A 25,517-nucleotide genomic window follows, 5' to 3' on the forward strand; every position below is an offset into this window, starting at 1 on the left:
GAAACAGTGTAAATAAACCAGGTACATGCTGATTCTTTTTTTGCCCTGGAATTTAAATATGACATCTGGGTTGGCTGTCTTATTCTGCATCCATGGAGACTTTAAGTTTAAGGTGCCTCGTTGTACAAGGCGTAAAGGATGGCTTGATATAGCACGCTATTTCAAAACTTATGCTGTGTAGACATGCCAAATTTCAAAATAAGCTATTTCAAAATATATTTGAAATGAGATATTCAATTTGCACTATGCAAATTGTGTATCTTATTTTGAGTTTAGGATGCTATGTAGATGCACTCTAAGAAATACTACTTTTTGCCAGGCCTCAAGTGTTTGATCTCAATTTTTACTATAGGAATACAGATTTTTAACAGATAAATAAATGGATTTTTGTCAGATAAATAATTGTATAAATGTCTTTGAAATAGATTTTTCTAACATATATTTCAATCTGTGTCTGTGTCCTATTGATTTAGAGCCTAAAGTAAGTGTAACCTTTTTGGCGCTTTGAAAATTCAAAATTGACTCGTCATGTACAGTTTAAGAAAAAAATATTGTAGCTTTATTTTTCAGATTTCAGTTGAAGCTAAGCTAAGGAATTTTCTCCATTTCCTCTGGTTTTGCCTTTGAACTATTAATACGTAGTGAATGCTCTCTCTATCTTCAGAATTCATATTTTCTGTTATGTTTGACTAGGCTTTTATTCCACTAGTCGACTACAAGATAAGCATGGTTTTTAAGTCCTTTTTTATCATTTATTTGTAAAACTATATCTTGGGTTTGTTGTTTTTGCAGGATAACATTAACTACAGTTTGAGACCTTGATTTGGAAGATCATAATTAGCACATTCGTTAAGGTGAGTGTCTGTCTTATGTGCTCATCCATTAAATGATCTGAATTGTGTACATTCTGCTTTCTTGAGATAGAAGGCATGAGTTTTCAAGCCTGGGTTTTCAAGCATAAGGGTTTCTCAGTGTAGATTGCTGCATCTGCTTATTGGTCTGGATATCGCTGAGAATTTTTTTAATTGCAGTGAAATTTTAATGAAGAATTCTTGTATTAAATGCTTCATTAAGCAGTAATGGTCCTACCCTTGATAAGTAACACCCTTCTTTTGATGTGCTTGTGTGTGTGTGTGTGTGTGTGTGTATGTGTGTGTGTGTATGTGTGTGTATATATATATATATATATATATATATATATATATATATATATATATATAATCTCCAAGCCTCTGTGACTCTACTCCATGCATCTTACAAAGTGATTTTTATCCATGAAAGTTTATGCTGAAATAAATCTTAGTCTTTAAAGTGCCACAGAATTCCTCGTATTTCCAGATACAGACTAACACAGCTATCCTGTGAGACTTTTCACAGTGAGGACAATTTAACTCTTAGTCCTCATAAGTCTTAAGACTCTATTGTTTGTATAGTTATTCTTTTACAAGTGCACAGATGACTTGTAATTAATATTAAAGTGATTTCTCACTTCTGATGGCTGTTGTGAAGTTAGCATCCTTTATCTACCAGGTATGAGGAAGTAATTATGTTTTGCTTGTTTGCCCAGGGAGCCTGAGTTCAATGTAAATTTTCACACATTAATTCTTTGCTCAAATAGCACAGAATGGTCAAATCATTGCTAGTTGTTTTCAACTGTTACAATGATTAACAGTTGCAAAACAATACAAGTTAGTAAAGGAACCCTTTAAAGGAAGATTTGTGGAAATCTGTACCATTAATAAAAATTACTATAGCAAACTATAAAATCTACACAGTCAAGAATGATCTCTTTAATATCTGTGCTTCTGAATGCAGTATGACAGGACCATCCTAGTAAAAACATTATCATAAGGTGTTATAAATTTAATGCAAAATATTCATACTTAGATTTTTAGAGAGGGTTGATTGTGTTCATTGATCTATATCACTAGCACTTACTGTGATTTGTATGGCAAAAAGAAAAATTAATTTCAATTTTCCCAAAGAGCTATAATTAATATGTGGGCTCTTTGCCAATAGCTTTAGGTGTAGGGACTTAAAAACATTAAGAACATAAAAATGGCCATACTAAGTCAAAACAGAGGTCCATCTAGCCCAGAATCCTGCCTTCTGACAGTGGAACAAGCGCCATTTCGAAACTGAAACCACAGTTTAGATGCAGTTCTGCCGACAGCGGTGTGATTTTTTTCGATAGACCCTGTACTACTCAAATAACAAGGAGCCTGAAATACCAACACCATGGACAGATGGGTGCTAGAAATTATGCCAACTGGTTATTTTCTCCCTTTTTTGTCTGCTTCCTTCCACCCCGTCTCTCATCTCTCTTCAGGGACCCATCTCATTATGACATTTTCATGCAGGGACTGTCCCCCCCCCATGGCAGCTTGAAGCAATAGAACATGTACTTCAACTACATGTGGGAAGGGGTTCTACTCCCACCATTTTCTCATAAGCAAGGTAATGGGAAGTTGGAGACCCATCCTTAATTTACGCAGCCTCAGTCAGTTCATTCGCACTCAACATTTCAAGATGGTAACTCTTTCCACAATAATCCCTGCCTTGGAGAATCAACCCTACAAGATGCATGTTTTCATATCTCAATACACCCGACACATAGCTGATACCTACAATTCATGATTCACAACTGGCATTTCTAGTACAGAGTCCTTCCATTGGCCTTTCCCACAGCCCTTTCCAAAGTCCTGGCAGTGGTAGCGGCATACCTCTGCAAGCTAAGAGTGGTCATTTTCCCACACCTGGACAATTGCTTCCTGAAAGGGTCAACCTACAATGATACAGAACAAGTGATTTCCATCATCAGGACCCTCTTCAACAGGCTTGGCCTGCAGCTAAATCTTCAAAAGTGCATATGAATCCCAACACAATAGTTTGAATTTATTGGCGCTCACCTAGATTGCATGTCTGCATCAGCATTGCTCCCTTGTCAGAGGTGAGCACAGATCTTGTATGAATAGCACAGAACAGCTTGCAGGTCATGGTAATACTTTGTCTACAACTTCTAGGCCATATAGCAGCAGCTGCATTCATGGTTCAGCATGCTCGACTTCTCACGAGACCACTACAGACATGGTTTTGAACAGCATACAGGCCACACAATCACCACATCAACAAGTGGCTATCTATACCAGCCAAAATAAAGGAGTCTCTATCCTAGTGGACAAATCAATGCAGTATCTGCAGAGGAGTCCCTTTCGGTTGTAAACCACCATCTGTAATGCTGGAAATACCTGACAATAGACCTATTTGCAGCCAGCTCCACTACCAAATTACTTCACCTGAGCAGGCATCAATCAGTCCCCAGCCTTCACAATCAAGTGGGATGCACCCCTCATACACACTTTTCCATCATTACCACTTCTCCATAGCATACTCCTCAACACAACAAAGGAACAGTCATTCTAGTTAGTAGCACCCAGTTGACCCAGACAAACCTGGTACTCTTGCTTCCTCTGAATGATAACAACTTTATGGCGCTTTCCTCCTGTCCCTTGCCTTCTCACGCAGAACAAGGGTTGACTATGGCACCCGAACATACAGACTCCACTACTTCAGACATGGCTCCTTGCTGGCTGACGTCACTTGAAACATCTTGCTCTGCATCCGTCCAGGAGGTCCTCCTGAATTGCCGCAGACCATCTACCAGAAAATCATATTTGCACAAATGGCACAGATTCTCCAGGTAGTGAGATAAGCACCACATTTTACCCACTTCAGCTACATACTTCCCTATATACTCTAGCATTCTTTATTTCTCCAAAACACAAGTATCTCCCTTAGTTCCCTACAAGCGCATTTGACTGCAGTAACAGCTTTAATTCTCCCTCACAGGACCATTCTGTTTTCATTCATCCCAGCATCAAGCGATTTACGAAGAGAATTCAAAGTGCATATCCATCTATAAATATACTAAACCTAGCCTGGGATCTCAACTTGGTTCTATGAGCACTAACAGACAAGCTATTTGAACCTCTGACTACTTGCTCTCTATGCACTTATCCATGAAAGTGGCCTTCTTAGTAGCCATTACTTCTCTGAGAAGGGGAGGTGGGGTTGGAGCCCTTAAGGCAGACCACCTTTACATAATGTTTTCTAAAGACAAAGTTGTTCTCCATGCACATTCAAAGTTTCTTCCTAAAGAACCTGCCTCCTTCCATTGTAACTAGTCAATATATTTACTGTGTCCTTTCCAAAACCTGACACAGACAACAGAGAAACAGCTCCACACACTTTAGACATCTGCAGGGCCATTGTTTTTTATTTAGAAAGAACGAAGACATTTCACAATCCTCAAGACCCTTTTTAAAATACAGAAAGGTCCCAAGGCACGACTGTCTCTAAGCAAAGATTATCCAAATGGATTTCTGAATGCATTCAGCTCTTATTGCCCCTTAAATTAAGGACCTCCTGTCCCCAAACAGTAATGTGTCCTCATTTGACTCATACAGTCCAAGAGTTGGAAGAGACCTCAGGTTGTCATAGAGTCCAGCCCAAGCAAGACCAACCATAACTAAATCATACCAGCTAGGACCTTATCAAGCCGGGACTTAAAAACCTCTAGGGATGGAGATTCCACCACCTCCCTAGGGAACCCATTCCAGTGCTTCACCACTCTCCTAGTGAAATAGCTTTCCATCACTAGAAACATTTAAGAGCAGATTGGATAAATATCTATCAGGGATGATCTAGGTGGTGCTTGGTCCTGTCGTGTGGGCAAGGGACTGGACTTGGTGTCCTTTTGAGGTCCCTTCCAGTTCTAGTATTCTATGAGTCTATGATTACAGAAGTGCCTAGAGGCTGCAACAAGAGATTGGTTCCCTTCATGTTAGGTGAACTGCACACAAGTAAACAGAAACAATAATCTTTGCCCGGCAGGACTGAAAGCAATTGCAGGCCCAGGGACCAGGTATATGGGGGGGGGGGGGGAAGGGAGCAGCTATGTGCCCCTTGGGGGGGAGGGCTTGGGTGGAAGGGGTGGCCCTGGGACAGTCATCCCTCAGCGCTGTCTGGACCATGGTACTGGTTTACCTCCCCAGCACTCAGAGCTGCCCAGAACACCCAGTACAGTGCTCTGGCACTAATGCAAAGGCGTACGAGGCTCCAGCCATTGCTGCAATAGCAGCGGTACTGGTGGGGCGCTTTGGGCCCCTTTGAAACATTGGGCCCAAAGATAATTGCCCCTTTTTTCCCTCCTCTTTCAGCAGTCTTGTCACTACCTCAAAGATGGCACAAACAAATAGTGTTGGGGAAATAGAGGGGATCAAGGTAAACAGCAGAATCAAGTAGAGTGCCCTAAACCTTCCAACTAGAACTGTAGAATCCTAGGGCTGGATTCAGGCGGTCAAGTCCAGCCCCCAGCCCAAGTAAGACCAACCCTGACTCAATCATTCCATCCATGGCTTTGTCAAGCCGGGACTTAAAAACCTCTAGGGGTGGAGATTCCACCTCTTTCATAGGTAACCCATTTCAGTACTTCACCACCCTCCTAGTATCCAACCTAGATGTCCCACATTGTAACTTGAGACCATTGCTCCTTGTTCTGCCATCTGTCACCACTGAGAACAGCCTCTCTCCATCCTCTTTGGAACCTCCCTTCAGGAAGTTGAAGGCTGCTATCAAATCCCCCCTCACTCTTTTCTTCTGAAGACTAAAGCCCAAATCCCTCAGCTTCTCCTCATAGATCATGTGGCCTCCTATCATTTTGGTTGCCCTCCACTAGACCTTCTCCAATGTGTTCACATCCTTTCTGTAGTGGGGGCCCCAGAATTGGACTCAGTACTCCAGATGGGGCCTCACCAGTGCCAAATAAAGGAGAATAACCACTCCTTCGAGTGATTGCTCACGTGCATTCCAATATAGCTGTGCGCGCATAGTGTGCATGTGCCATCGGAAGTTTTTCCCTCAGCAGTACCCTTAGGGCCAGCAGGGAGCCCCTTGGAGTGGTGTCGGTGTACCAGCCCATATATACCTGTGCTGGCCCTCTCATCCACTCAGTTCCTTCTTACCACTGTGATGGTTGTTGGAACAACCCTTAGGTCCTCAATCTTCAGTTAATCTTTAGCTAATCTTTAGCTAAGTTTCTGCAATTTAAGCTAAAGACTTTTTTGTGGTTTTTCTGTTGATTGGTCCCCACCACAGCATGCTGTGTGCCCGGCCTGCAAGGCTTTAAGCACTGCAAAAAAGTGCAATAGGCCTATACTGTCTGATGATCCACACTCATTTTGCTTAAAGTGTCTGGGAGAAGCAAACCTTACAGAAGCCTGTAAAATCTGTAAGGCCTTCAAGCCCAGGATGAAACGTGAGTGGGAGTCTTGCTGTAATATCCTCCTCATGGAAGCAGCTCTCCAAACAGAACCGGACTTGGCACTGGCCTCCTGGAGTGCACCGGCCTCAGTGTGCTGCACCTCTGTGTTCTACGCACCGTGCCTCTCTGGCACTACAGGGGCCCCAGCACTGCTCTCAATCGCTGGTGCCTCTGAAGAAGAGGCGGCCTAACAGGGGTAGGTCCCCTCCTAGGCATGCGCCCTTCAACAGGGCACGCAGCGCTGATGAGCCCGGACCTTCTAGGTTGGGCGTGCCTGCCTCCCAGTGAGGGGACATCAGTCCTCTGGAAGACTTCCTAGAGCCATCCACACCGGAGGCCTTGGAGGCAGTGAGGGCTCTGAGTCCTCATCCACCCCTCTGACTGCGGCACCCTCTTGGCGGCATGGGGACGGTTGGCACCAATCACTTTCTAGGGCGACTGAAAACATTATGCATGAGGGCAGACACACCGCATGCAGCATCGGCCATCGAGGCACCGACACCCCTGGTACTGTCCAAAGACATTGTTATACCCAAAAATGAACTCTGTGTCTGTAAAAGACTAAATAAGACTTTCTATGTATAGAATATGTGATGTAATATAATATGTAATAGAATAATCCTTTGTTAGAACTCAATCATAGTCACTTGGCCACTTGTGTTTTTTGTGCGGGAAACAACAAATGACCATAGGGGCAAAAGACATTCTTGCACTAGAGCATAAGTATAGTATTTAAAGATCTGCCACCTTTCAAATCACATATTTTAATTTCTTTCCCTCTCAAGGGAATATCTTTACAGTATCTACTAATTCAACAAAATAGTTGCATAAGGTATAGTGTTGACATGACACATCCCAGTGGATGTGGCTAATGTATACAGCAGAGATTAGCAGTTGAGCTTTGCTAATGTTGTAAAATAGACAAAAGATGTCAATAATTGTAATTTAATTTGAATCAACTAGGTATTAAAAGTAGCTTCCAGAAGCCCCAATCTTTATACCAACAGCTGTATAGACACAAGAAGAAATTGTTTCAGCTTTGAAATTATTTCAGCTTTGAAGAGTTCACAACCTAAGGGGTAGTCAATATGCTACAAGCACTAAGTCAGTATAGCTGCACCGCTATAGTGCATTTGGTTCTAGAATGATATGAGAGAGAGTGTCAATATAACTGAAGTCACTCTTGGGAGTGGATTATTCACAACCCTGGATGATGTAATGTATACTGAACTAAATGATAATGTGGGCAAGGCTTTGGATTCTGCATATGGGAGGAGAAAATTATCTGATATGTATAAAATTTCAGAGAATTTGGGGTGAAGAGAAAAGAGAAGTTGTAATGCTATAACCAATACAGATTACCTCTAGAACAGTTCTGTCTGGGACTCCTTTCTGTTTTTACTGAAAAATGTTAAGAAGCTAAAGAGCTGGGTTGGGTAGGAAATTTGTTCATTTGGTAAAATAAAACTTAGCATTGAAAAATCTTGGCCTTTATAACTCGATTTTGGGAGTGTCTGCATTTGGGATAGCCAACATGATACACCAGTGGTATGATGTATCCTTTTTTTCTGTCGGGGCCACTGATCCACCTCAACAGAAAAATTGTTACAGGATTCCCTGAACTTTTGTTTGTTCAATTAAACACTTTCATACTGGTACTATAGACCACAATAAAGTTCCCATCCCCCCCCTCCCCTCCTCCTCACCCCCGGTCCTGTGTTTTCCAAAGTTACTTAATACACGAGTGATTGCTTTATGTTAGAAAAAACTGCAGTTCAGAATTGTGCTTTGGTAACAACCCTCTTCATCCATTGAAGAGACCTGTGTGTTCATAATGTATGAACAGCCTTGAGCCTCTGTCGTCATTGGGGAATCAGAATTTCATAAATGTGTATATATATATATTTTTTTTACTTTTGACACTTGGGATTATTGTAACTGAAAGAAATTAAATAACTCTTTATTTCTAGGTTATACTCAAAATGCACTCCTATATTAATTCATTGTTTTCACCGTATAGTCAGTCTCCTCTGTTTGTGGGTCTCTGTCAGACGATGGTCAGGGCAGTGTGTGTGTGTGTGTGTGTGTGTGTGTGTGTGTGTGTGTGTGTTACACTCGAGTCTTCAACTGCTGGGACACAAGGTCCCGTCGCAGTGGGCAGCCTAGGGAAGGCTGAGAGATGCCCCTACAGATCTGTCGTCTGGAAGCAAATGCCCAGCTCCGAGGAGTTTAACATCCGTGTCTTTAACCACTAGGATTGGGATCCCTTTGCAGCGGGCAGCCAACAGGCTGACAGACGCCCCAGAGTTTACAGGGAGAACTTATCTCAGATTTTGACTGCTAGGATACAGGATCCCTTCGCAGCGGGCAGCCTAGGGAAGGCTGAGAGATGCCCCTACAGATCTGTCCTCTGGAAGCAAATGCCCAGCTCTGCCTGTATCTGTCCCTTATGACCGGCTGGGGTTCTTTTAAATTGTGCTTGGTTCTGTTACAGCAACTGAAGGAGTCAGGTTAAAGCTTAAACAGTTACAGGTTTATTAAAGAAGCTTATAAATCATATGGTTACAATGGCTATTGCTCTATTTCTTAACTGCTAGCAAATAGATCTTAAAAATGGTTACAAATAAAATAAAGATAGAAAATATAAATAATGGTACCAAGTGACAGCTTAATTTTTAAAGAGCTCTAAATCTATATGTACACTTAAGACAAAGGACACATCCAGGTACAATTTTTACCCCCTTCTGTGCCTCTCAACTCCAGCGTATCAGGCCAGGGCCGGTCCCTCAATTCCTAGGAAAGATGAATACGAGGTGGGCGTCCCCGTGGAACCTCGGGAGGCCAATCACCTAACCCGACCAGCAGATAGATGGTAGATTGACACTCAGGGTAAGTGTGCTGGACCCATCTTTATACCCATAGGGGCCCGTATCCTCTTTCTTATCTAAGATGCCAAATTGTGTTGGTCCGTCTTTGTGATGCCAGTTCTTACAAGCAAGTTTCAACTTAATTTTCACTTGTAAGAGAGAGAACTAAATTGTGAGTACTGGACATTCTTTACTGGGTGAGAGATTCCTCTCCCCCCCCCCCCCCCGCCCCCCGCGGACGAATGCGTTCGTATCAATATAGGTGCCAGCCAAGGCAGTTCTCGCAGCCTCGAGGTCAGCGATTAGTTCGATCACCCTCTTATCTCTGCTTACAGTTGTCCAGGGTCACTGGGTGAGCTGGCATATCTGGGCCTCCTGTCAAGGCTTTCAAAGACTATGCTGATTTTACTGCTCTTTGTGCCCTGTATGCTTCCAGGCAAGCAAAGATGGATGTTGCAGGGGGGGGGTTCCTGTCTGGCTACAGTCTCTTGCGCAGCAACAGAGGAAATACTCCTTTTCCTTTTAAAAAAAATTTTATAACCCCCCAATACGGTAAAACAGTTTCTTCTTCGAGCGGTTGCTCATGTCCATTCGAATTAGGTGTGTGCACTGCGTGCACTGCGTCTTCTGGAGCGTTTTCCCTAGCGGTACCCGTAGCGCTGGCAGGGCTCCCCCTGGAGTGGCGCTGCCATGGCAGGGCCATAAGTACCCCTGCTGGTGCTGCCCCACCTCAGTTCCTTCTTACCGCCCGTGACGGTCGTTGGAGCATCTCTCTCTCTCTCAGATCAGTTAATGGTTCCCGTTTCTCTTAGCATTGTAGATAGTTCTGAATAGTTCACTTAGTTAGATAGTTAGTGTCTTTTTGTTTTCCTTGTCCCCCTTCCGGGGTGAGGAATGCCAGGGCCGCAAGGCTTTAAGGCGTGCGCTGTCTGCACAAAGTTCATGCCCAAAGGAGACCCACACGACAGTTGTCTGAAGTGTGCGGGTGAGGGCCATCTTACGGATGCCTGTAAGATCTGCATATCTTTTAAGCCGCACACTAAGAGGGAGAGAGACTCTCGTCTAAAACTTCTCCTCATGGAGGCGGCTTTACAGCCAGCATCGGCTGGGCAGTCTGCGGTGTGCAGTGCACCAGCGTCCACGCAGGATGCTCCATCCCAAGGCCGGGCCTCGGTGTCGAGGGCCCGGCACCGGTCTCCCTCTCCGGCACCAAAGAGGTCAAGAATGTCTCGTGGTATGTCTCCGAGCCAAGTATCCAAGTCGGGCCTACGTCACGGTGCTGAGTCACCGGTGCACAAGTCCTCATCCTGCACGGTGCGGCGTAAGCGAGCGGGACGTCCGTTACCCTTGCACCGCCCTTCCACGCCGGACACCTTTGAGGTGGCACAAGACCTCATTAATCTCACTACTTCCCCTCCGTCGTCGGTTGAGGCGGAAGGGTCGAGGTCGCCTATGCCGGAGCCGTGCTGGCTCTGGCTTCGCCTCCGCACGAGCATGACCGGACGGCTCCAGCCACTTACGCAGCGGGACTGTCCCCTGTGGGACCAGTACCGCTTGCCTCCTCATCAGTGCCAGTCTCAACGCAGGCCGCCAGGCTTCACCTGGCGCCCGACTGTGCCTCACCATCGTAGGTGCTGGGACCTCTCCCAGACCCCATTTTGGCTGCACTGGTGCTGTACCACTCTAGCCATGTGGCAACGTCTACGGCAATGTCAGCCTCGACGCCGGTGCTGAGCAGCTTTCCAGGGATGCCGTTCCAGTCGTCGGCACTGAGCCCTTCAGCATCAGCTTCTTCAGCACCGATGCACTCATTGGCACCGTTGCAGGCACCGGCATTGACCATGTGGACCTTGCCAGTACCACCATCGACAGTGATGTCTGCTTCTTCAGGGTTCGTCTTGCAACCCGTACCGGCTTCAGCACCGCAACCTTGCTCCCTGTCGGCACCGCAACCATCTTCAGGACCAGGACCAGTCCTCCCAGTGCCGCAACTGGCTCCACCCCGGGCACCGGGGCTTGTCCCTCCGGCACCTTCTCCACCCCCGGCGTCGGTATCAGGGATCCCGGTACCGCAACAGGCACCGTTAACGGCACCAGGACCAGTCTTCCCAGTGCCGTCACGCCCTCATCAGGCGCACGTGGGCAAACCCGAGTCCATGGCCAGGTTTGCTTCTCCTTCGGTGACAGGACATTCATCATCTGTGCCTCCCTGGCTGGAGTCTGACTACTTGTCGGAATCTGATGTGGCGTCGTTCAGATCGGAGTCCTCGGGAGCTTCCTCAGCTCACAGATCCCGTTCCTGGCACCAACATGATCGTTCACGGGTGCAGCAGACTTGGCCACCTCAACCGCAGTGGCCTTTTTGGACATCGTGGGCTTACCACCAGTGGCAGGGGCCTGTGCCCTCCTCTGTGGTGTCAGGAGCCTTGGGCCACGGAATGCAACCATTGGCATCGCTGTCACGACCCCCTTCTTTTCCCCCAGAGGTCGCTTGCCTCGAATGCCGCTGCTGAGCCACGGGCCTCGGTACCAGAGCTGCTTCCGCAAGCAGTACCGCCTGTCCAACCGGCGCCTCAACCGGTTCCTATGCCAGGTCCAGCACCGATCCAGGAGTCGTCGTCGTCATCCTCTCCTGATGAAGCCTTGGAGGATCCTGCACTGGCACTGCCTACTATGGATGCCCGAGCGCATCAGTAGCTGCTTAGGCGTCTTCCCTCCAATCTGGGTGTCCCTGTGGAGCCAGTAGTGGAGGACATGGATCCCATGATTGACATCCTCTCGGAGGATGCGCCCGTCCATTTGGCTTTGCCACTTAAGACCGTGGCCAAAATTACCAATGCCTTGTGGCAGACGCTGGCGACCCTGACCCCTACCTTAAAAGGAGTGAAGAGGCGCTATTACGTTCCCCAGTCGGGTCACGAACACCTGTACTTCCCAACCTGTCCCCGGGTCCTTGGTCATTCAGGCTGCGGCCCAAAGGGAGAAGCTTCCCCAGCCGGGGCTGTCCCCAAAAGCTAGGGAGCCCAAGCGTCTTGATCTGATGGATCATAAGGTGTATGCTACTGGTGGGGTGCAACTCCACATTGCTAATCAGCAAGCGATGCTGAGTCATTATGCTTTTAATACCTGGCAGGCCATGGATAAGTTTAAGGACAAACTGCCTGCCGAGACCCATCAGGAGTTTGCTGCCTTGACCTCTGAGGGTAAAACCATCGCATGCACGGCCCTCCAGGCTTCCTTGGACGCTGTCGACTCTGCAGCCCACACCATGGCGTCAGGTGTGGTTATGCGCTGTGGTGCCTGGCTGCAGGTGTTTGGAATACTTCCTGATGTCCAGACTACTATTCAGGATCTGCCTTTTGACGGTAAGGCGTTATTCTCGGAGCATATGGACTCGAGGCTCCATACGCTCAAGAACACGAGGTCTACTCTCCAGTACTTGGGGATCCACACGCCGGCTCCTCGGCGTCGTCAGCTGCCCTACAGACAGCAGGGGAGACCGCAGTCCCAGGTCCCCTGTGGGGATTACTGGAGACACCGTCCTCGTGCTCCTAGTAGGGGTGTGGGGGCCTCAAGGGGTTGTCGACGTCGCCCGAGAGGGGACAACCCCCGTGGGGTTGGTCAAGGTCCCTCCCAGCAGCACAAGCACCAATTTTGACGGGCTGCTAGAGAGTCGCGCACCAGCCTCCCACCCTGGCCCCCCGTTTGGGGCCAGGTTATCCTGGTTTGCTCAGGCCTGGGCAGAAATCATGACCGGCGCCTGCGTCCTAAGGATAGTCAGGAGTGGCTATACCATCCCTTTTCTGGGTTCGCCCCCTTCCAACCCGCCCATCCCGTCCCTTTCCAGGGACACCTCTCACGAAGACACCCTCCGCCAGGAGGTGCTGGCGCTCCTCCAAAAGGGAGCTGCGGAGAGGGTCCCTTTACATCTGGAGGGCAAGGGGTTTTACTCCCGATATTTCATTGTCCCGAAACCGAAGGGCGGGGCTCGTCCCATCTTAGATCTCGGGGACCTCAACAAGGCGGTCGTAAAATCCAAGTTCAGAACGGTAACCCTGGCTTCTGTCATTCCGGTTCTACAGTTAGGAGACTGGTACGCAACTCTCAATCTCAAGGATGCTTACTTCCATGTGGCAATAAGACCCAGCCACAGGAGGTTTCTCCGTTTTATTGTTTCCCGATGCCACTTCCAATTTATAGTGCTCCCATTTGGCCTTTCAGCAGCACCAAGGGTCTTTACAAAATGCATGGCAGTTTGTAGTGGCATTCCTCCTCAAAAAAAAGGTACACGTGTTCCTGTACCTGGACAACTGGCTAATTCACGGTCGTTCCTACGAACAAGTCGAGGCCCATGTGTCCCTTACAAGGGCCCTCTTTGTAAAACTGGGACTCATGCTAAACGAGGAAAAGTCATTGTTGACTCCTTCTCAGCACCTCGAATTTGTAGGCCCTCCTGGACGCTAGGGTGGCGAGGGCACTTCTCCCCAGAACCAGGTTCCTATCCATAGTGGAGCTGGTCTCCGAATTAACTTGGTTCCCTATCACGACTGCTTGGGTCTGCTTGAGACTGCTGGGTCACATGGCAGCATGTACGTATGTGGTAAGCCATGTTCGAATGAGGCTCAGTCCTCTGCAGACCTGGTTGGCAAGGGCATTCAATCAGTCCAGGGGTCTCTGGGACACAATTCTTTCAGTGCCTCCGGAGGTGATAGCCTCCTCATCGTGGTGGACTCAGGAGGTGGTGGTGTGCAGCGGGGTTCCCTTCACCGTACCTCCCCCCTCGCTTACACTGGTCACAGATGCCTCGGACCTGGGTTGGGGAGCACACCTGGGGTGTCACAGGACCTAGGGTCTCTGGTCCCCTGCAGAGCGGGCTCTGCACATAAATGTCCGGGAGCTCAGGGCAGTCAGGAGAGTGTGCGAGACCTTCCTGTCAAAGCTCTCTCGCCATTTTATCCTGGTCCACATGGACAACATGGTGGCTGTTTTTTACCTCAACAGGCAGGGGGGAGCCTAGTTGCCTCCCCTCTGTCACGAGGTTCTGTGCCTCTGGGACCTGTGTGTAGAAAACGACGTAGTTTTGCAGGCAGAGTACCTGCCAGGGTGCAAAAATCTGCTGGCCAATACTCTGAGCAGGTCCTTCGGAGCCCACGAGTGGTCTCTCAAGGACTCGGCTTTTCGTCAGATCTTCCACAGGTGGGACTGTCCCCTATTAGACCTGTTTGCCTCGGCATGCAATACCAAGTGTCAGAGTTACTGCTCCCTGTTGGGACGGGGGAACACTCCTGGGGGGATGCCATGACGGTGACGTGGCTGGCGGACATCCTCTATGCTTTCCCTCCGTTTCCCCTAATTCCCAGGGTTCTGACCAGGGTCAAGACCTTCAGGTCCACGGTCATCCTGATAGCCTCTCGGTGGCCCAGACAATTCTGGTTCCCTATATTGGTGGACATGCTCAGCGAGGAGCCTATAACGCTCCCGCCAGCTTGGGATCTCCTGGCCCAACCTTGGGACGGAGGGACCATGGTTCACCCGAATATCAGCTCTCTCCACCTGACGGCCTGGTTTATCCGTGGCTGATCCAACCAGAAAGGGAATGTTCCCAGGAGGTACAGATGGTGCTCCTAAGTAGTAGGAAACAGTCTACCAGCTGGTCATACGCGGCCAAGTGGCGGCGCTTCTCGTCTTGAGCGCCCAGAAGGGGAGTGCACCTGTTCCATCCATTCTGGACTACCTTTTTGAACTTAGGTCCAGTGGTCTCTACCGCCTCTGTCAAAGTCCATGTGGCATCTCTCTCTGCCTTCCATGTTGGTTCAGCAGGAGTTTCTCTGTTTTCCGACCCTGTGGTCAAAAGGTTCCTTAAGGGTTTAGATAAGTTGTATCCCTTGGTTAGACCCCCTTTCCCCGCTTGGGACCTCAACCTCATGTTGTCTAGGCTTGTGTTGCCCCCTTTTGAGCCACTGGCCACATGTTCTTTGAAGCACCTCTCTATGAAGGTTGCATTCATTGTGGCCATTACATCGGCTCGCAGGATCTCCGAGTTGAGGGCGTTAACTGTAAATGCGCCCTACCTAGTGTTTTCTGACAATAAATGTGAGGCTCTGCCCTCATCCGGTTTTTCTCTCCAAGGTGGTGTCACTGTTCCATTTGTCCCAAGAAATTTACCTCCCAGTTTTCTTTCCAAAGCCCCACACCTCCCCTAAGGAGCAAGTGCTCCATTCCCTGGATGCTAGACGTGCGCTAGCTTTCTATATTGATAGGACTAAACCCTTTCGCAAATCCACACAATTGTTTGTCGCTGACAGGATGAAAGGGCTCCCCATATTGACCCAGAGGTTGTCCAATTGGGTCGCAGGATGTATCAGGGAGTGTTATGCCTTGGCCGGGAAGATCCTGCCCCGGGTTACACCACATTCCACCAGGGCGCAGGCATCCTCTGTAGCTTTTGGGGCGCAGGTTCCAATCACTGAAATCTTCAGGGCATCCATGTTGTCATCGCTTCATACCTTTACGGTGCACTACGCGCTGGCACAGCAGGCCAGGGAGGACGCAGGAGTGGGCTCTGCAGTCCTCAGCTCTGTATTATAAATATGTATGGTTTATCAGTGTCACATTGCGCTTTATACAGTTTTTCTGTGTTCCTTTGGTTAAATAAATTTGTTTGGATTGTTTAACTTTCGTGGACTTCTCTTTGAGTGCTCCGACACCACCTCCTTGAAGTGGGGTTGGCTTGGAAGTCATGTAATTCGAATGGACATGAGCAACCACTGGAAGAAGAAAAGAATGGTTACTTACCTGTAACTGTTGTTCTTCGAGATGTTTTGCTCATGTCTATTCGACTCCCCTCCCCCCCACTTCTCCTTCGTCGGAGCGTCCAGCAAGAAGGAACTGAGGTGGGGCAGCGCCAGTAGGGGTACTTATGCCCCGCCATGGCGGCGCCACTCCAGGGGGCGCCCTGCCGGTGCTACGGGTACCGCTAGGGAAAACGCTCCAGAAGACACGGTGCACGCAGTGCGCACACCTAATTCGAATGGACATGAGCAACACATCTCAAACAACAGTTACAGGTAAGTAACCGTTCTTTTCATACCTGAAAACCAACTATTTATTTAAGATAGGGATTTAGCATATAGCCATTTAAACAATTAGCCAAATGGTCTAGACTGAATCCGAGGCAGCAAGGGTATTGAGGCAGGAGCTGGTGCCCGTGGGGGGCTGACTTTTTTTTAAGACCGCTCCTCTGCATGTGCTGGTTCCCTGGGAGCTGTCTGCTTCCCTCTTCCAAGGCTTCATGCAAAGACAGCAGCGAGCAGGGCAGGTGGGAGCTGGTACTCATGGGGAGCTCTCTCTTAAAAGCGGGCTTCCCATGAGCACCAGATCCTGCGGAGCTGCCTGTCCCTCCCCCACCACCTCTGTGCTGATGCCTCTGATAGAGAAGCAGGAGCACAAAGTGTGAAGAGGGCAGGCAGGAGCTGGTAAAGGCAGAAAGCCAGCTTTCAAGCCAGCTCTCCACATGTTTTGGCTCCACAGAACCACCTGTTCTCCCACAGAGGCAGCAGGGTAGGGGGCAGGTGGGAGCTGGTGCTCAGGGGGAGCTGGCTTCTAAGCCATGAACACTAATTCTGTCAAGCTGCCTGCCCGCCCCTATCCCCTACCCGCCCCCATCCCCTGCGCTACTGCCTCTGAGAGGCAGCAATGGGGGAGAGGGAGAGGCAGGATGCTGAAGCAGCCTCTGTCCATGTGTAGCTTGGGGCTCCCATAGACGGGCTGCTGCGGTCCCCTGCTGCGGCCTCCGTATCAGAGACCGCAGTACAAGCTGGTGGGTAGGAGTCAGTCTGTGCAGGGATCTGATTTTTAAATCAGAAGACTCACCAGGAGTGAGCTGAGCACATACTGGCTACCAGTCCCACCACCTGGGGATTATTTTAGTAACCGTGTAACCGCTAAAAATTGTGACTACACGATTACTAAAATACACTATATGTAACATCCCTACTTTAAACTCACTAAATAATTTCTAGTTCATTGTGGTTTTTCCCCAGAAATAGTAAAATGGATACTCTTGATTTTTGCATAATTGAATACAAGTGTCAGCCAGTAGGTTTGATAGCAATTACGGTGTATACACTGATAAGAAATGAGTAGTATTGAAATTTTTTAAAAAGCTGCTTTCTAATTTAAAATTCTCTTTTTTAGCTTTCTTTTCCCTTATGGCTTTTATGCCAAAATGAATATATATTTGACATTCTTATTAACCTTGAAATATGGAAATATATTGATATGTAAAATGTTTAAAAAATGTTGGAATGTGTCAAATTCTGGGATAACATTAATATATTATTAAAAGTAAAGCTTAACATTAGAGCTACTTCATTATTTCAGTGTTAAAATCGGCCAATAATAGAACCTTAATATTGAACAAACTGAAACAAACTCATTAAAACACATTGTGCGTCAGCATAATTTACTTTTCTTTTCTCTTCCCTTCTCACCCCTCTCTCCTTTAGGATTTTGGATTCACACTTCAAAACAACCAGTCTTGTATACAAAGCACCAACGTGAATATGGCTTGACAAATTCTTAGTCTATACAAATACTGCTAATGTATGTTCAGTGGACTCTGTTTAAGATCGGGCGTTCTGCTCTAGCACTGAAGAGCAGAGAACCCATAACAACTTGAAATCGGTGAAAATATTTCTCAGCAGCCATACTCTCTAAAGCAGCAATACAAAATGAGTGGGTATTCTGCACTTGCAAACGACCATACCCACATTATTGCTGAGGAGACTGATATTCAGGTAAAACCTGAACAACATCCAGATACTCTTCAGAAGGCCATTGAAATGAACAGTGGATCCAGTGGTAATGTCATCAGTGGAAATGATATGAATGAAAACTACTCTAATAGTCATGATTCTCATGGCAATGAATCTAGTGAAAATGGGAAAGAGAGGGCAGTGCTGATGGAGTCTTTAGATTGTCATAAAAGGTAATAATATGCTAACTTTTCACTGATGTTTCTCTTAATATTCTTAAAATCTAATCTACTTTCACTTTAACATGTGTGATGTAATCTGTGTTGGACTGTGTTCCTATGATTAGTGCTTTTTCCATTCCATGCCGATTTTATTATTTATTCATTCATTACTGGCTTACACCATAATAAGCAGGTAGTAAATTGCATCTACAAGAAGAGAATAATACTATGGTGAAATTCTTTGAGCTTTTAAAAGTACAGTGATATGAGAACATAGGAGAAAAATGTAGTAAAGCGCTGCAAAGAAGTTTGTCAACTTTTTTTCCTGCTAAGATGCAAATAGATCAGTGAACTAAGGCTTTTAACTGCTTGTTTTTGCAATCTTTGAATTACCATATCTTATTGACTAGAAAGAGCAGAGTCTGATTTAAATTAAAGATTAAAGTTTTTAAATTGTGACTTCAGAACAAATCTTCTGTTTAAAATCAGATTTAGAATACATCTTTCCCCATGAATAAATGTTGTTTTTTACCAAAATCGCTTGTGGTATTCTTTTTTTTAATCCCGAGACTCTTATTTTAGAAGACAGGGGAGCAAAACCATAGAGTAGTGGTATACGTCACACCTTTTTGTGGCTGTCCCTTAAGGACACAGCTGTTGAATACTTTACCATTATTAGTCTAATGTATAGTAAAATATACAGTATTGTGTGTGTCCACTAAATCAGTCTACCACAGAATAGCATCTTTTTAAGCATACTTAACATTTACACACAAACTGATTTGGCTGATGCTACTCACTTGGTTTTATCAACAGTTTAATTGGTTTAAACTGAGTCTGTAAGTGTAAAGTAGCAAATAGAAAATGAAGATGTTAAAACTAAACACAACTAATATTTGATTATTAACATCACCAAGGTTGTTCTTTTTTCAGCTCAAGTGTATTTAGCCTGTTGATTGTAGACTCTGAACATAATCCATCTACCAGTGGATGCAGGTAAATAAAAATATAATATTTGTGTATTATAAAATAAGTTTTAAAACAATGAAGGGGATTAAAGCTGTTTGAGGTAATTATTGAGAATAAAAATGAATTACCAAACTTTAAATAGCCAAATCTAATACAGGGTTTTTTGTCTCATGGTTCTCACCCAAAACCAGGTTGCAAGAATATGTTAAAGGTTATACAGGTGGCCCTGGCTGAGGGCTGGGTTCTCCACTTTGGGAGGTGGAAGACTTGGGATAGAGCATTGCAGAGCTAGCTCTACACTCACCTCACATCGGTGGCTTCTGTGGCTCTAGCCACACAAGGCTGGCTGGGTTCAGTTCCTTGCTTTGGGCATTTGTGATCTGGTGCATGTGCTCACCTTTGGACCAACCCACCCCTCTGTTATGGCTGGTTGGGTGAGTGATGGAAGAGTTTATCGTATTGATCTCATGCAGTGGGGCCACTGCAAAAATTCAACACATTTTAACTATTATTGTAGCTGGAGTTGCGTATCCTAAGTTGACTTTCTACCAGGGAGCTGGGGAAAGTTCCTGGCAGAAGTTCTACACAGAGAGAAAGATAAATAGAATTTAGGGATAATATTGTTTTCCTTATAAAAAAATGTATCTTGCTTGGAACAAAGATCCCTTGGTGAATCTTTGCCATTGTCATATGTCACCTGGGATAAAATAGCTACTTTAGTGCATTGGCTCCTGAAGGCACAGTGATGCTGTGGCCTCATAAGCCAGGTTGACAATTTGGCCTTGGCAGCCTCTTCTCCATCAGGTAGACCTGGCCAAACCTGAGAGAAGGTGTGACCTGGGGAGTTGCAATGCTTAGAGCTGGGAAATAGCTCAGCCAGTCCCCTGGGACCTGAGCAGTCCCAGAGGTACATAGGTGTGCTGATTTAGTACATATAACATTAATGTGAATAGATGTGATGTCATGGGTAAGAAATATTTAATAAACCAGGTATTTTTTTCATTAAAGCTATTTACTAGGTTGTGACAGGTCATCAAGTTTACAAATGGATTGTGAGCCTAAAAAGATGGAGAACCTCGATCTAACTAATATAGCAATTGTTATAAATCCTGATGCATCTTTGCAACTAAATGCTTCCAAAGTTGTACTAAATAGTTCTTCTTCAAGGAGTGTCCTCGTGAGTGCTCCACCTTTAGGTGCGCCAGCGCCGCTGCGCCCACCAGTTGGAGATAGTCATGCCCCTCCCACCCCAGCTGGACATGTGTGCGAAATTCAGGTATGAGGTGCCTAGAGTGTGTAATGCACATGTGTGACCAGCTTGTCCCTCAGTTCTTCTCTGAACGCCACCGGCTGCGGTCGCACTTCAGCTGTTGCCCTCACATACTCATCTCTCTATAATTTGCCTATTTTATTCATTCCATTTCAACTACTCTTCTTCTTACTGATGCTATTTAGCTGTTTTCTTTTAAAGGGGCCGGGGGGAACCTCCCGAGCCTTCTGACAGGTGGCATTATTCACTGCGTCCCACAACTCTGCTTTGATAGCAGTTGCCCTTGTTGCCATATATTTCTTGGGATGTGCCAGGCTCGCTTGGGTTTAAAAGGTGTTTGGACTGCAGTCTGTCCATAGCTGTAGCAGACAGCCGTTTGCTTTATGTCCACTGCCTGGGCCAAGACCACAATATAGAGCGCTGTCAGCATTGAAGGAAATTGACTAAGCGCACAAGGAGAGCCAGACAGCTTCAACTTTGCATCTTACAAATGGAGACAGCATTGAAACCTTCCTTGAACTCTACTCCAAACTCACCCCTCAGGTATAGTCCACCGGGACAGACTTTGTTGAAAGGGCTATTCCAACTATAAGCCCAATCACCAACGGAAAATCTCCCTCAGTGAAGAAGAGGTCTCACAATTCCTCAGGGTCTACATCCCCAATGAGGAAACTGATGAGCACAAAACCTGATACTGTCGCCTCTATACTACTAAGGGGGGCAGTTAAAAGCTCTAGTGCCAGCTCCCATAAAAGCTGGGAGCACAAGCAAAGGGCTCGCTCCTCCTCAGAGAGCCAGACAGTGAGGCTAATTGATGAAGCTGTTGCTCTGGCACCAGCTAGAATGCCGACGGGGAAAAGTGGGTTTCTTGAGATCATCAACATGGGTTACGTAATCCCCTTTGCCTCCACCCCCCACCCACTACCACCATTCCCATCCCTCTTCAGGGACCCTTCTCAAGAGACTGTTCCTCCAAGAGGCACAACGTCTCCTGCAATTAGGAGCCATAGATGTGGTGCCCCTCGAGCACAGAGGAAGAGGTTTTTATTCCCACTACTTCTTCACAACCAAGAAATCAAGGGGTTGAAGACCTATACTAAATCTCAGGAAACTCAATCACCAGGGGGGTCTACAAATTATGGAAAACCCTACTCACCAGACAAAAAGGGGACTCACCACCCTCCCCCCCCCCCCAAAAAAAGTGGTTTTTTTAATGGCATAAATTCTTATTAGTAATTACTATTCTTATTCTTAAGTTATTAATAAATATCCCCCAAGGTTACTAATAAATATATTATAAACCTCTACCTTTTCTCTCTGCTTCCATGTCTCCTCCCCTTGCTCCATCAGCTCCCTTAGTGCCTGCTGCCCCCCAACTCCTCACCCTCTGCTGTCCTGACTCCTGCCCTTCTCACTGCCCTCGGCCCTCCTGTGACCAGCCCCCTTCCACCAGCCGTTCTCTCTGCCCTGTGCCCACTCCTCCAGTAGCCCTACTCTGATCATGTGAGCTACCCCTCCTCATCACCTCTCCTAACAGCTCTCTCTACATACCTGCCCTGCCTCTCTCCTCTGGTGCTGGTCCCTCCCCTGTAGGTGTCTGCCCTTCTGCTTCACCCCCAGAATCCTTTGGCACCTGCCCCCTCCTGGTGCCTCCCCCTTCCCTCACTGCTCCTGCCCCCTTTGCTCTCTTTTTCCCTGATACCCACCCCCTTACCACCCTCTGCCCCTCATGCCCCTGTGCCCTCACAGATGCCTTGCTCCATCCCCACCTTCCTCATGCCCATCCCTTCTTTCAAGCCTTCTCCCAGCACCTCCCCCTCCACCTCTAGTCCCCAGTGACTTGCCCTCTCCTCTCCCAGCATCACCCTGTCCACCCTCCCACTGACACCTCCCCTCCTGCCTTTTTCCTCATTGTCTACACTTGGCCCCCTGGCATTTGTCTCTCCTGCACCCCATCCCTTGGTGCCTTCCCCTTTCTTCTTCTTCTTCTCCTGACTTCCTCCCCTCAGCACAAGCCCCTTCCCCATATTTTTCTCCTCCCCTCCCCACAGCCCAGCCCAGCCCAGCTCAGCCCTCCCCAGGGGCCAGCTCTAGGTTTTTTGCTGCCCCAAGCAAAACATTTCTCTCCCCCCCCCCCCCCCCCCCCCGTTGTTGTCTTTTACACGTTTGCATTTTGCAATGGGTTTTTTTGGGTTTTTTTGTCCCGGCATTTTAGCCCTATAAATAACTAGCATTTTCATTCATCTTTTTTCCATAAAGGCAAAGGCATTTCAAGTGAACTCCCCCTTTCGGTCGCTGCTGGGTCACAGCAGCCTTTTCCCTGCCCTATCCAGCCCCTCCCTATGGGCAAGCACCCTTCACTTCCGACCCACAGAGGGAGCAGGGTTCAGGGACAGCACAGAGCCAGAGGGTTGCAGGGAACAGTGGGGGAGAACAGGGGTGGCGTGGGGAACGGGCGGCATAGAGCCAGAGAGATGCAGGGTGCGGTGGAGGTGTGGGGAATGGGACGTGGGGAACGAGAGGGGCAGAGGGATCTGGGTCGAGGGGCAGTGCAGGGAACGGGCAGTACAGAGCGGGGGGAGCAGGGAGCGGGGGGAACAGGGTGCGGTGGAGGCATGGAGAATGGGACGTGGGGAATGGGAGGGGCAGAGGGATCGGGGTCTAGGGGCAGTGCAGGGAACGGGCAGCACAGAGCAGGGGGACAGTGATCGGAGGGAGCAGGGTGTAAGGGCGGTGCAGAGCCAAAGGGTCACTAGGAAGAGGGAGAGCAGGAGGTCCAGGGTGCAGGGGAGGCATGGGGAACGGGCAGCGCAGAGACAAAGGGAGGCTGGGGCCGTGGCAGGACTGGAGCCGGTGGGGTGGGCCCTAGCTGTGCCGTGCGCCGCAGCTAGCTCCCAGGGTCATGCAGCCAGAGCCGAGCTGCTGTGGCCCTTTAAAATCAGCGGGGACAGGTCATACCAACATCCTGGCATCCCGCCCCGCCTCCTTGCGCTGGAGCTGCACGCAGGCAGCCCGGTGGGAGGAATCGCCGCACTTCCTCCTTCCCGGCGGCACCAAGCTCGTCCGCCGGCTGGCAGATCGGATGGGGCCGCGCCGCCCATAATGCGGACTTCGGCCAGCCCGTCACAACGGCCCACCGGGCCAGTCCGCCCCTGCATTCGCCAGCTGGAAGAATCTACTCGCCACGGGCGAGCGCATTTGTCGAGCCCTGTCAATCCCTACGTGACCCTCACCACAATTCTATCTGCCCTCGAGAAAGGAGATTGTCCACTCTCGACCTTCAGGATGCTTACTTCCACATTGCAATACATCCGTCACACAGACGCTTCCTCCAAGTCACAGTGGTGAACCAACATTTCCAGTACAGAATCTTACTTTTCAGCCTATTGACCACCCCAAGGGTATTCTCAAAGGTGCTAGCAGTGGTTGCTGCTCACCTCAGAACAAGAGGAATCACCATTTTTCCCTACCTCGACGATTGCCTCCCGTCGCCTTACCATACGCAGCAGGCAGTGACGGTTACCAGGGCATTATTCGACAGACTCGGGCTATGCATAAACCTGGCAAAGCGTGTCTTGCTCCCAACACAGACACTAGACTTCATAGGGGCACATCTGGACTGCGAAACCGCAATAGCCTTGCTTTCACAGCACAGATTCACAGCAATTCAAGACTTGGTGCATCTGGCGCAGCTCAGCCCCTGTATAACTTCTAGGCAGTGCCTGCGCCTCCTCAGTCAATGACAGCTACCACATTTGTGGTGGTGCCTTATGCATGCATGCCTGCATATGAGACCGATGCAGACGTGACTCAGGACGGTGTACAGGCCACATGTACACCCATTGAACAAGTCTCTCTGCATGCCATGCAGAATAAAAGTCTTTCTTACCTGGTGGACTCAAATGTATGCAAAAGGGTCCCCTTTCAACAGAACCCCCCAATGCTTACAGTTACCACAGATACCTCTTTAACAGGTTGGGGGGGCTCATATGCAGGATCAGATGGTTCAAGCCAGATGGACATCAGACAAGCACCGCAAACATATCAACTTGCTTGAGCTCAGAACAGTCTGGTATGCATGCATGCATGCATGCACTTCTCTCAGATAATACACAACAATACTGTCTGCATACTGATGGACAACATGACAACAAGCAGGGTGGTGTCTGTCCTTGCCAGCTCTGTTAGAAGGCAGTACAGTTATGGTAATGGTGCATCCTTTGTCACATTCGCCTTATAGCCACATATATCTCAGGAGAAACTTCTCCCTCAATCACGAGTGGGAGATCAACAGAGCGGCCGTCAATCATCTGTTCTACAGATGGGGGTTCCCTGGAGTGGACCTCTTTGCCACACACACAAATTCAGTGCCCTCACTATTGCTCCAGATTGGGATTGGGTCTGGGATCTCTGGGGGATGTGTCCAGCATCAGATTGGACGCGCTTCTAGCATACGCGTTTCCACCAATTCCTGTCATCCAGAGAGTGATACTCAAAATAAAACAGCACTGAGCTAAAGTGATACTGCCAGCTCTATGGTGGCCCAGACAGACTTGGTATCCAGCTGTTCTACACATGTCCAGGTGTCCCCCACATCGCTTTCCCACTGTTCCATCCCTGTTCACACAACAGAACAGGAAGATTTGCCACCCTGCCATCGAGCATCTTCACCTGCATGCGCATGGCTCCTTGCTGGCTAACCATGACCGAGATCCATTGTCCTCCAGAAGTTCAAACTATTCTCACAAACAGCTGTAGACCTGCAACGAGGAAAACCTACGCTAAAAAATGGCAGCATTTCACTAGCTGGTGCTTCACTCGATACTGCACTCCCACGGAGAGGGGAATCTTACTCATAGTCACCTACTTACTACACCTTCACAACTCTCATCTGTCAGCTCTCTCAGGCTGTGTCCAGACTCCATGCCTCCGTCGACGGAGGCATGTAGATTAGCCAGCTCGGAAGAGGGAAATGAAGCCGCGATTAAAATAATCGCGGCTTCATTTAAATTTAAATGGCTGCCCCGATCTGCCGATCAGCTGTTTGTCGGCAGATCGGGAGAGTCTGGACGCGATGCCCCGACAAAGAAGCCTTTCTTCATCGACACAGGT

At 47.9% G+C, this 25,517-nt stretch overlaps 1 protein-coding gene and 1 long non-coding RNA gene across 10 annotated transcripts in view; one reads left to right on the forward strand and one right to left on the reverse strand.

Moving 5' to 3' along the window:
• PER2 (period circadian regulator 2) overlaps nucleotides 1-25,517 on the forward strand; it is a 136,285-nt gene that overhangs the window by 23,421 nt on the left and 87,347 nt on the right. For 4 of the 9 annotated variants that reach the window (XM_089780872.1, XM_089780871.1, XM_075937512.2 and 1 more), the window contains 4 exons: nucleotides 793-854; nucleotides 9,086-9,211; nucleotides 17,697-18,178; nucleotides 19,100-19,162. In XM_089780872.1, the coding sequence (XP_089636998.1) occupies nucleotides 17,922-18,178; nucleotides 19,100-19,162 (320 nt within the window). In that variant the 5' untranslated portion in view covers nucleotides 793-854; nucleotides 9,086-9,211; nucleotides 17,697-17,921. The remainder of the gene's footprint in view (nucleotides 1-792; nucleotides 855-9,085; nucleotides 9,212-17,696; nucleotides 18,179-19,099; nucleotides 19,163-25,517) is intronic. The other 5 variants (XM_089780876.1, XM_089780875.1, XM_089780873.1 and 2 more) reach the window with 2 other exon arrangements.
• The window catches only part of LOC106732224 (uncharacterized), a 78,947-nt gene that overhangs the window by 6,612 nt on the left and 46,818 nt on the right, over nucleotides 1-25,517 (reverse strand). The window lies entirely within an intron of this gene.

The sequence above is a fragment of the Pelodiscus sinensis genome, chromosome 10 (assembly GCF_052426305.1).
Source record: "Pelodiscus sinensis isolate ZL-2025 chromosome 10, ASM5242630v1, whole genome shotgun sequence".
Taxonomy (NCBI): Eukaryota; Metazoa; Chordata; order Testudines; family Trionychidae; genus Pelodiscus; species Pelodiscus sinensis.